Raw genomic sequence first — 12,733 nt, 5'->3', positions numbered from 1 at the left:
TAGACAAACACCAGTAAGATAAAGGAAAGGAATTCATTCTTGCTATGCAACAAAGTAAGTGTGCTAATATAAAAAGCGGGAAACCAAAAGCATCTCAACTTTGCATTTGGAATGGACTTGTTTAAAATATTGTACCTGTACAGGAAAAGATCTTTGGCCAAGCGCTTGGGCCCAATGATTTTGAAAATGATCTCGTACGTTTCAAGTGCCTTCCGATGAACCCCTCCCGGCAAAGCTGGATGCAGACATTGTGCCAAGCGCTTGCCTATAGTCAGCTTTTTCGGTACTACCTGGTACTTTGCGTTGTTCTGTAGCACCTGATAAATCAACACATTCAGAAAAAAAGCACGAAACAAGTTAAAGATTAAGTGCACTTTTATAAACAAGTTCCTGACACGATCAGTAAGTCACCACACATACCTAGGTTACAACACAAAAAACCCCCACTTCTAAAATATACCATGGAGCTTTTTTCTTTGCCATGCCTTTCACTTGCATTCTTGCTATAGGTGGAATTGCGAAGGCATTTAAAACTTCAGTTGCAATGGGCTTCTTACCTACAGCTTGTCCATTTCATTTTACTCATCCTTTTGAGGACAAAAATTGCTATTTCCATTCACAGTGGCTCAGAGAACTATTAAACTGTGGGAGGTGAGCCTGGGATAACTTTAAGAAAATATCATAGAGTGAGATAACACGCAACACTTTACCACTGCCTGAAACTATGTAATCGTTTCAGAACTGAAACACAGAGTTGCATTTACATATTTAGATTTTATTTTCCCAATACCATGGCCTTGACTTTGCATAAAAATGCAGCAAGAACTGTTACAATCAAAAAATGAAAGAAATGAGAGTTTATACAAAAACATTAGGCCACTGCCAAGTGCAGTGTCATTCTCCTGAGTGGAGCTCCCTAGAAACACATTCAACTGGTTAAACCAAGATTTTTATAGATATTTATTTGTAAACTGCTATTAAAGATTGCGATGATATTACACATTCAACTTACTAACTGTTAAAATGAATCTGAATGATGACATTCTCTGGTCAACAAATGATTTGAGCCCCATATTATCATGCTTCATAAAAATACTGCTGATGTTTATATTGGCTACTATTTTTTACACCATTTCAATAATATTGAATGATATTAGAAGTAAATGTTAGCAATAAAAGAGATGTTACATTTATTTCCACTAAAAATATAAATAACTTCTTTTACTTACGATTACAAAGGGTTCAACTCTAAGTCTTAGAAAGGCACTTGTTTGATTTGTTTGCTCCTTGAACACACCCAGCATGTGGCTCAGACTGCTAAAATATTTGCAGGAGTATTATATGGCTGGAACGTTGCATTTCTGTACTGTACTTCTGTACTGTTACACCCTCGTTACAACACCCCTTGTCAATTCCTGAATCTTTTCCAAGAGCACCTGCCAGGCATACCTTGTTTAGTTTCCCAAGTGCTGATATTAAATCTGCCCATTCACTTGAATATTCAAAGTTCTTCAGTGCTTTGTCAACAGCTGCTACATAGTTTCTGTACTTGGAATCAGTCAGTAGCTCCAGCTCTTCCGTGTTCATCCTCCCACGGTGTCCCCACTAGAGACTAGCTTGCAATTCATGTACAGACATTACCTTTTTAAAATACAAAATAAAAAACTCTGAAACCATGGTTCACAGATATATATTGTTAAAATAATTCTATAAAAAACCCACTACATTTTTCTCAGAGGCATTCAAAAATATCAATCTGAGATCAGTTTACAAGAAATCCTAAACAAAAGCTAATATATTGCAAAAAAAATTAGCAAATATTTAACACATTTTCAAACCAAGTCCTACTAAAAAAACCCAAACAAATAATAAAAACGCCACAACATCACAAACCCAAGAAAAATCCCTAGTAAATTAATGCCCTGTTTATTCCCAAAAGCACTGCTTGTTCTAAACAATGCAACAAAGGGATTTTTTGTTTTCTTTTTCACTTCTTCCGGGTCCATCACCAGAAATGCACATCTTTTAACAAGTCAGCCTTTCTGCAAACAGAAGACACCAACCTTTCTGAATCACTTCCAGGCAGAAGACAAGAATGAAGGATACATAAAAGAGCTGCATGCTATTCAAGAGTACATCTGTGCATCAACACTTCCTTTTGCAAGGCCTGCTATTCTAATCCAGTGATGCAACTCTACATTGTTTTAATATTATTGTCATCCATGCACAACAAAAGTACATGTTTACTAGTGTTCTGTAATCATAGGCTTTTGCAATTCACTCAATATATTTTCATCACATGTAGTCTACACCAAGTAATTAAGATATTCCAGATCCAGAAACACCATCCCATACTTTTATAGGTCATGGACTACTTATTTTAGTAAAGATTTAGGAGAGATGCAATAATTGTTTAAAGGAAATGAGTTTTTAAGGCTGCTTTCACCTCAAGTAAATACAGCTCAGTGGGAAAATCCTATTGTAGCACAGCTGTGCAAAAAGGCAGATTTAGCACCCCTTTTAATGGGGGTCTTGTGGGAGACAAGATCTCTCTGATTCCTGGCTTCAGAAGAGATTTCACACTCAACAGATGCTGCTCTCTTCTGCCTTGATTAAAGGAAAATGGGGAGAAAATTGTGTGTAGAAGCACAGGTAGAAGCATGGTAGACTGAAAATAACCAAGCAAACCATGGAACAGGTATAAAGCAGCTGTATTCATCAGACTGTCTACCATGTATGATAAGGAAAGTTCCAAGAACAAAGAAGAAAAAGACAGGGACAGACAAAATGAAAGAAGAAGAGTTGGATGGCAGGAGTGAATAAAAAGGCCAAGAATCACAAACCTTCTGCACTTTTGATTCTGACAGCAGACTAGTAATGACAGACTGTCTCCAAGGTACAACAGAAATGCAAACCTTTACTTAAAAACCATATCCTGGGTGTTGAATTGATAGATTTCACTATACTCTGCTGGTGTAAAGCACTTATATCACACTTTTTATTTAAAAAAAGAAAAATTATTGTGGTTTCATTTTATAATAACCATCTTTGGACTAAGTCCAGAAAAAGATCAGGTTTGCTTTGAAAAAGCTTTAAATGCCAACATATTTCTCAGAGACAGTTGCACAACCACCACCGTCTGATCTCCAAAAGTAAAAGTAAGTATTACTACTAAAAAAGAAGAAAGAACCAACATACAAAGGCACCACAATTCAAATTTTTCCAGGCACAAAGGATGGAGAAAGAATTTGACACATCAAATAATGCTTTCAGTGTGAAATCATCAGCATCTTTTTTATCCAGCTAAAGCATAAGTGTAACCACTTATGGCTAGAGTGAAAGACTTCCTCTTCCTCAAGTGATTGAAGAACCTGAAAGCTGAAAACGGCCTGATTAAGGATTATCAAAGGTTAAACAAACCCAGGCTGAACACAGAGTTAAAGCAGAGTTTTTTTCAGACTTAGTGATGAGAACCATCTCTTTGTTTTAAAATGCATTAACAACTTTGACTGAATAACTATACTTTTAGACAAATCTATTGCACACTGGTTGTGCAAATATAATCATTAAGAAGTTTTATATAGAGAAGAAAAAACATACTCTGCTTTGTTACTACTCTATGGTTATGGTCTCATTTTTCTTTCTTAAAAAAAAAAATACGTAATTTGAGATGATGGGGAGACAAAGAATTTCTTGCATATTTTTTCTCACAGTGAAATTTCAGTTTTAAACAATGTATCTTCCAAACCATACGAGTTGCCATAATAAGCCAGGCACACAGAGAAGATACCAAGTAAATACTATATATTATTTTTATATACCTGGGACTATTTTTATTCTACAACCACCGAAACTACAAGAATGTCCATTTTTATTAGTTCTCATATATGAAAATACACTTGTCATACAGGATTTACTTTTTGTTTAGTCTGAAGATATTCCAAAACGTAGTTTTCAATTTTTTCTTGTTTCTATTATGCATTCTTATCAATACTTTCCTGTTCTCTTAATTTTTAATAAAACCTCAGACTTAACAACATTTAATTTTACAGGTAATATTTCAGTACAATGTTAAAGCTTGGTAATGTCTATCTCCTTAAAAGTATCACACCCCTATTCTTTCATGGTTCACTACTTTGTAAAATGAGATAAAAAATAAAATTTGATACATCAAAAAAATTGAAAAATAATTAGTGAAGAAGAAACTACCTAAGAAGTGCTAACACACTTTCAAATAATTTCATATTACTACATTTTAAACACAAGTGATTATACAGAAGTAGGTCTTGACAGTCACTTGACACTATTTCACCTTCTCGAAGGGATTAAAATACAAATACCACACAATTCTGGTACACCTGGATGCCTGTGGAATCTCAGTATATGACTTAGACAAGGAAGGCAATTGCCTGGGGCTGTGAGTCTTCTTTTGCCAGGGGTTACGTAGAGTGTGTTCACAGAGCAGCCTTCAATCCCCTTCATCAGTAAGGTGGCATTGGTTTTCCTCCAAGTCATGGCAAAAGAATACTGCTACAGCTGTGTTTTCCACAGCAAATGCTCATCCTTCATAACTTCTGTGCCTAAGAGCCTTCTATGTCATATCAACACAAACTATTCATCTAAGAATCTCTAAACGGTTTACACTAAGGCTAGAGAAACTAGGTGAAGAATAACAGCTTCATCAAATCAAGTCAATAAAAGCAGCTTTCATCTAGAATCTTTTCAGATTTAATCACAAGGTTATAAGACTTCCCATTGATTCATAAGCTCTCCATTATCTGTTGTACCCCAAAGCTCCTCTTTAGGTTTGATTTGTTACTGTTCCACTCCTACATTTTTCAAGCCTCACAAAATTGCTCCATTTGTCTCCTTCAAACCAATCTGCAAGACTGAAATGGTTGCTTGCTGGTACAGGTCCAGGGGCTGATGGCTGTGGAGGTCAAACCTGCATACATCACAACACTTCAAGAATTCTTAATATTTGTTGTAAGTACCGTAAGAGCCTGAGCTTAGAAGCTTGCTCCCTTTAAATTAGTCAAAGCTTCAGCTTTGCAATGCAATATTTCAAGGTATTTCTAAAATTGTTTACCATTTCAAGTATGGCTGTGGGATGTACAGTAAAAGAACTAATAGATAATTAAAAAGCAGATAAGAAAAATTTCTAATTTCACAGTACTGAGCTATTGCTTTTTAAGCTGTGTGTAGTGCCCACATACTAAGCTGGCAACTGCAGAAACACATTTTTATTTAAATAGACTTAATACCTTAAAATAAACACATATTTGAATAAATAGGCAACAGAAGTCTTGTCATTCAGTAATTTATTATGCTTTGCTTCTCCTCAGAAGCATTTAACAACATAAATAGCAAAATAAGTATTAAAAATCCTAGATTAGACTCTTCAGATAGAATTCAAATGTTGGAAATATATAAATTCTTCTATAACCACAGATAAAGATTTTCCAATTATAGATGATTATTTCTAGATTGACTTTCCACAGATTCTTCATTTTAGAATTTTTCAAAGAGACATCTCCAATGTCTTCTGAAGAATAAGAATCATTTGAGCTTATTATTTTGGACAACTGCTATTCAGTAGAGTAATGAAAGAAGAAACCCCCCATTACACAAACAAACAACACAAAAGAACCGCACCAGACAGTATTATTAACTATAATTAGCCAGGATCTCATTAGTATCCTGCAACAGTCTACTTCACTTAATAAGACTGAATATTGTGATTAATAACTTCCCAGTAACCTTTTCTACCTAGTTACATTCACAAACAGAAACAGTGAATAAGTATTTTTCCACAGAAACATCAGCATTGTTCTAGGTGTTCAAATTTCTTTCCACAACAAAATTAAATCAAATCAAACCAAAACAGCATAACAATCTGTGCATTACCCATACTGGCAACTTCTAAACAAACACAAGGTGTTTTCCTGAGAGTGATTCTCACAACAAGAATTAAATGAGAAAAAACCTATGGCTTGTACCATAGAGATTGGATTAGTTACCCAACTGGATGTGCTCCCTCCTCACTTATGAATCTACAAAACACATTTTTTATTTATTATTACACACAAAAAAAATTGTCAGCAAAAATAAACTGAGTACATTTTCCCTTCTTTTGCACATTTGTCACAGAAAAAAAAAAAGACTGGTATAAAACTGTAAGTCTGGCACTGAGCATAGTCTGACAGGAATATATCAGGTATGTAAAATGTTCTTTCTGTTCTTACTGTCGCATGGTAGTCCAAATTATGACTTATATTAGACATAAATTCATAAAGAGGAACAAGTAACAAGCTTAAAAATTCATAAGGAACATACAATAAGCCTTCTCAGGATTCAACTTCTCTTCATTGTTTAAGAAAACAAATTTATAATTATAAACAAACATTAAATGAATTTTCTTTAGAGTATAATTTTTCAGGAATAAAAAAGTATCAAATCTATGTCTGTTTGTTAGAGGGGAGAAGAAAATGACCAAACACTTCTTACTCTCATTGGCAAATGCATTTCTCTTCAAATTGCCTCTTAAAAACTGAATTTAGGGTGACATTTAAATCCCTCTACTCAATTCTACTTTATTACACGTTCTCTATGTATAACAGGTGCACTACAAAACAGTTTGACGTACCGGACTGAAATTTTGATTTTGATTCCAAACCCACCAACAGAACACTACTGATTCCTTTTCTTTCAGCCCTAGAGCACTGTGCCTGTATACTGCTCAGGAATACCTTACTGTTTCTGGCAGAGTATAACAGACATCATCTTTGCTAGAATTAAGTACTTTTGCACCTCATGAATGCCAGAATCTTACACTAAAATTTCTACTTTTAAAATATCATACTCATCTTAAGATCAAATTAAATATTCAGATTTCACAGATCTGAACTTACGTCACTCACTAAATGACAGATAATGATTTGCGTCTTTGTTACAACTCAGGTCAACCACTAACTGAAAATATTTTCTTTTTTCTATAACAGTTTTCCATGTCTTTTCCTTTCTTGCAAAAAATAATTGCTGAGTTATCTATGCAATATATTATAGCTTAATCAACATTCACATCTAAAAATCAAGAAAGCTCCACAAAGCCATACTTTTTATTCTAAATTACACAAAAACATCTATCATGACTTACTAAAAAACAGATGGTAATTTAAGTCAGAATAACACAACATAAAGAAGAATGGTAAAATACTTCCTTTAATCTGTAGTTATCCTTCAATACTCCTTTCAAGTACTTTTTTTTGTCCCCTTCTTCCCTTTGTTGACCACTGTATTTGAACAACTAATATTTCAGTCTAAATCTAGAATTGATCCCTCATATTCAATTACATAATTGAAGGAGGAAAAAAAAAAAACAACTAAACAAACACCAAAACCCTAGAAATTAACCTGGACTCATTTGACATGTTTGCAGAGTGTTTCCTCCAGAAACTTTTTTTCATCTCAGATCCAAGATTTACCATTTTTATGCACAACTTAAATCCTAAATTTTGGCAGCACTACATTAATCAAAGAAACAATCTGGGTTAAGGCATTTTAAAAATAACCTTCATTTCATTCTCCCAGCTGACATCCTAACAATACCAAATGCAGAATATAATATGTAAGTTTTTTTTGTTTGTTTTTAATCATAGAATGGGTTGGGTTGGAAGGGACCTTAAAAAGCATCTAGTTCCAACACCCCTGCCACAGGCAGAGACACCTTTGACTAGAATGAAATGTAACTTCCTGGAGTCACCAGTCACTTGGACAATGCTGAGTCAAACAGAAACATAAAATCCTTACTCAGAAGTTAAGTGTTAACATTGTATGTAGTGTATCAACTACTGTTCCCTGGACCAAAGGAAACTGTTGCCTGCAGAAAAAAGCTTGGCTTGCAGCCTGGCTTGGTAAGGCCTCTTCCAGCTCTCCACAATCAAACCTGCACCACCGTACAGTATAAGCACTTTCCCCACCTTCGCAAAAAGATCCCGAGACTGCATATTAGAAACAAGGCTGTTTGGAACAGGATATGGAAGGTATTTACCTGACACAGCTAAACCCATGGTGACCTCACAAGTTTGGTGGGTTGGAAAAATCCTTCTGAGAGAGAAAACGAGCACATTGTGGTGCGAGTGCAGCTGCACCCTGCCCGTGTCTCCCACACCACCTGCCAGCACTGTGAGCTTTGTGCTCTTCCTGTCCCAGCAGAACTGCCTGGCACTCACATGCACCTGCCAGACCTGGCGGCTGCTGCCTTTGCTGAGCAATGCTTGGTAAGTACACGACTTCAAATAGTTATCTACTCTCCAGCTGCCTGAGCACAGTAACAGGACAAGCTTCCTAAAAAAAACTGCAACTTATTTTCGCTTTTATGTGTTTCAGCCTCATATCCTCTCTGAGAAGATTGCCTTTTTAACTAGCTAGCTTCCCTCTTCCAATCTTTTCCAACCATATACTAATGAAAAACACAGGTTGAGGTATCATTTTTCTTTCTTACTTTTTACTCTTATCAAACTAGTAAGTCCAGTCCAATTAATATAGTTAAATAAAAAAATAACACCAAAACCATAGCAAACACAACAAGGAAGTCAACTAAAACCAGTATGTTGGCATTTAAAGGTATATTTGTACTACACTTTACTTTAAAGGAGAGTTTGCCAACTTCCGCTGTAACTTCACGTTGAGACTTCTCTGTAAATATTCCAATACACAGGTTAACACAGAATCTACCAACTTCAACAACAACAACAAAAAAGGTGGCTTGGTAATTTATTCATTTATTCTTTGCTCACAATAACTTTAAATATTGAAGATTTAGACAAACCTTTTTATTTATCCACATCCATTATACTAATAATATGTAGTTTCAGGTGACTTTTAACATTCTGTCTCCAAACAAACCCAATACTTCTTTTCACAAAGGCATGTCAGAAGTTCTCATATCCTTATTATTGCCTTACTTGGGTAACCTATTACGATGCATTCAGGCAAGACTTTGTCCAACTTCCTTTTTTATTATACCCTGAGGTCTAAGATATTGGTAATTAATTAATTTCACATTTTAACTAATTTCTATCATTTTATTCTGATTTTGATTCTGAAATAGTGTCATATGCCAAACATATATCTACACATTATCAAGACTGTGGTTACATTTTGCAATGCATCTGATTTCACAGTTCTACAGGTGGATTTCAAAGGAATTTGTAAAGTAGAATCCTTTTTTGACTATTCTGAAAACAGGGGCTGGACCAAAACTTGTTCGCTCTCCTTACTCTCTGAAGTAATCCAGAAAAGACATAAATAAAAGGTTAAATTCTCTTCGATTTCTGCAAATTATACTAGAAACCAAATTAGGCAAAGCACTATTTCTTGACTTTTGGCATTTTTATGCTTATATTGAAGTCAAAATTTCTGATAAAATAGGAATGTGTTGACTAGTGAAACCATTTACTGATTTGATTTGGTGCTTTCTTCTCATTTCTTGTTTCAGTTATTGGGGGAAAATGGTTGATCCTGCAGTGTTTCTTCTCTGCAACATGTCAGAGGGAAACATATCACTTACTGTTTCTATTTATCATTCAACTTCTTTTCAGCTACAAGTCAGGGCAACATGATTATTAATCTGAAAGACAATTTATTTGCACACAGACCAATTACTTCCATTTTTCTATTTCATGCTTTCGCAGGTATCATTTTGTTTAGTCACCTTCCTATCTCCTATTTTTCTCAATCATTTTCAAAACAGGGTTTTTTTACAACATACTTCATACCTCTTCTTGGTTCTCTTCTACACGCTGTATATTTAATATAATACAGTTTCACCAAAGTAAAAAGCATTTTCAGCCAGCCCAGTCAAGCAGTCATTCCCAGTTAAGTAACATGACACTAAAGGTGGACAACAGTAACTCTAGCTAAGAGAACTAAGCCAGCAATGGAAGCGTCCTCTCCTTATTCCAACAGAGAACAATGGCAGAACACAGGCTGAGCCCACTTACAGCAGTGTGCTGGTCTGGGCTGTGGTACAGTTAATTTTCTTTATCATGGCTGGTACAGGGCTGTGTTTTGGATTTGTGCTGAACACAGGGTCGATAATATAGAGATGTTTTTGTTACTGCTGAGCAGGGCTTACACAGAGCCAAGGCCTTTTTTGCTCTTCATACTTTCACACTGAGCATGGGGCTGGGAGTACATGGGAGGTTGGGAGGAGGCACAGCCAGGACGGGTGACCCCAACTGACCAAAGGGATATTCCACACCATATGACACCGTGCTCTGTATATAAAACTGGGGGAAAAGACAGAGGAAGGGAGGGTTTGGAGTGATGGCATTTGTCTTCCCAAGTCACCATGACATGGGATGGCCACCCTGCTCTCCCGGAGATGTCTGAACACCTGCCTGACCATGGGAAGCAGCAAATTAATTCCTGATTTTGCTTTGCTTCCATGTGCAGCTTCTGCTTTCCCCATTAAACTGTCTTTATCTCAACTCACGAGTTTTCTGGTTTTACCCTTCTGATTCTCTCCCTGATCCCACTGGTGGGGGAGTGAGCAAAGGGCTGCGCGGGGCTTGGCTGGTGGCTGGGGTTGAACCATGACAACCAGACAGACTGCAATCTTTCCCACATAGTTTGCTGTGCCTGCAATGAGTATTTCTGCATAGTGTGCCAGCATTTTTACACAAGAAAAGCAATACCAGTATAAAGATGGCCTAACTTATGAACTTAACCACCCACCCCAATGTACAGCTGCTCCACTAATGGAATATGTAAGATAACTTGTCTTTGCAAGATGCTGTTTAAACACCTACTGTCACAGGTGCTACCAACAAGATGGGAAAGTAAGACATTTGGTAAATTAGAAATGCAGCCTCTCCCCATCTCATTTACGGGCTGTTTAGTTTCCAAAAGGGACAACTCTCATTTCAATGAAAACAAAACCAGGAATTATGCTGTAAACATTCTGCCTGTTTCCCAACTGACATTCCCCCTCATGACGTTCATACATGCTATACTGGAAATGACTCTACATTTCGGATAATCACAATATTTAGACATCACACTATTAGACTTGCAAAAGGCCTACTGTATTTTAGTCTGTTTTTGAAAAGATACCAACATTAAAAAAAAAAAAAAATCAAACGAAAAGAGCAAATTTGAGTGCCAGGACTGCCTAAGTATTTAATACAGGCACACTAAGCCTTGGTAGCAAAATGAAAGATTAGGATCTTCAACCTTATAGTGGGCCCCCTGATCACCTGCAAGCATCTAGCCTGTTACTATTTAGATACAGTCTTCCCACCACTTCACACTCCTACAGCTGTAATTCTAGTATCAGATTGTGCAGTTAATCCGAAAACCATAACACTTTCACTATTGCTGGACACCAAAAGAAGATTCAGGAGTGAAAGGGTTCTTGCAATCAGCAACGAAAACACAAGGGTTGAGTCACCCTTGGCTCATCAAAGCCTGCACCTCATATCTAACATGTTTTAGGTCACTTAAAGAGATAAATTATTTATACTTTTCCAGTTATTGTCACAAGTATGAAAATATTATTCTAAGAAATACATAACACCAGAAGCTGTCACATATTTGTTATCCTTAAACGGGCACCACAAGATCTGAGGCCATCCCTCATCAACAGATGAAATTCAACCCTGCACCACACAAACCAGGGACAGCCGTACACCCCATGCATCCTCCCAAGCAGTGCACGCCACAACTCCAGCGGTCGAGCCAGACCCAAAAGAGGCCCACAGTCCTCAAGGTCACAGCAGGACGGCCCTGGCAGCCCAACGCCGGGCTCACTCCCCGGCGGGAACAGGTCCCCCGAGGAAGCCCCTCCACGCAGGGCGAAGCCAGGCCCCGCCGAGCGGTGCCGGGGTGGGGGTGCGGGGAGAGGCTCCGCATCCCGAGACCCATCCGGGCGCTGCGGGGGGACAGCGCCGGGGGGTGTGGGGGTGGAGGGAGGCAGGTGCTACAGGTTAATTGATGCGGCGCAATTAACAGGTACAACCGCTGCCCCCAGGCTGCTCGGCGCTGCCCCTCGCGCACTGCCCAGCACGGCCCGGCGGTGCCCGCGGAGAGCAGAGGAGAGAGCAGGAGAGAGGAGGGGACAGCAGGGGAGAGCTGGGCAGAGCAGAGCAGAGCAGGGCAGGGCAGGGCAGAGGGCCGGCTCCGCTCCAGGGGCGGACCCTCCCCGACACCGGCGCGGCGACAGGGAGGCACGGAGGGAGCAGAGCAGGAGGCGGCGGGGCCCGCAGCCCGCGCGTACCGGGGATGGGAGGGGGGGCGGCGGGAGCGGCGTTACCTGAGCGACCCGAGCCGGAGGGGCCCGACCGACAGCGGCACCCCCGCGCCGCCCTGACAGCTCCCGGCGTGCCCCGCGCCCCGCCCCGCCCCGCCCCGCGCTGTGCCGCCGCGCTGCGCCCCCTGGCGGCCGCGGAGCGGTTGTGGGAGTGGATATGGATACGGATACGGGTATGGGTGTATATTTATTTTTCCTAATCTTCACATAGCTTACCAAATACAGTGCAGGTAAAAATTGAAGGCAGGTAGTAATTTAAAAATATGCTACAGGTTACCCGGTGAAACTGTGGATGTCCCATCCCTGGAAGTGTTCTAGGCCGGGTTGGATGGGGCTCTGAGCAGCCTTGTCTAGTGGAAAGTGTCCCTGCACATGGCAGGAGGATTGTGAACGAGATGACCTTTAAGGTCACAGAATCAA

At 38.7% G+C, this 12,733-nt stretch overlaps 1 protein-coding gene across 7 annotated transcripts in view; it reads right to left on the bottom strand.

Moving 5' to 3' along the window:
* Positions 1-12,396, bottom strand: part of DOP1A (DOP1 leucine zipper like protein A) — a 60,412-nt gene extending 48,016 nt beyond the window's left edge. For 4 of the 7 annotated variants that reach the window (XM_027887782.1, XM_027887785.1, XM_027887783.1 and 1 more), the window contains exons 1-2: positions 1,450-1,587; positions 136-317 (exon numbers count right to left, since the gene is read on the bottom strand). In XM_027887782.1, coding sequence (XP_027743583.1) covers positions 136-317; positions 1,450-1,587 — 320 coding nt within the window. Of the gene's footprint in view, positions 1-135; positions 318-1,449; positions 1,642-2,446; positions 2,466-12,316 lie in introns of those variants that run through there. The other 3 variants (XM_027887784.1, XM_027887780.1, XM_027887781.1) reach the window with 2 other exon arrangements.
* Positions 12,397-12,733: the final 337 nt, after the last annotated feature.

The sequence above is a fragment of the Empidonax traillii genome, unplaced genomic scaffold, assembly GCF_003031625.1.
Source record: "Empidonax traillii isolate 1590-97213 ecotype Southwest subspecies unplaced genomic scaffold, ASM303162v1 scaffold222:size850627, whole genome shotgun sequence".
NCBI classification, from domain to species: Eukaryota; Metazoa; Chordata; class Aves; order Passeriformes; family Tyrannidae; genus Empidonax; species Empidonax traillii.
The sequence above is the reverse complement of the archived record's forward strand: the minus strand, read 5'-3'. Positions and strand labels throughout refer to the sequence as shown.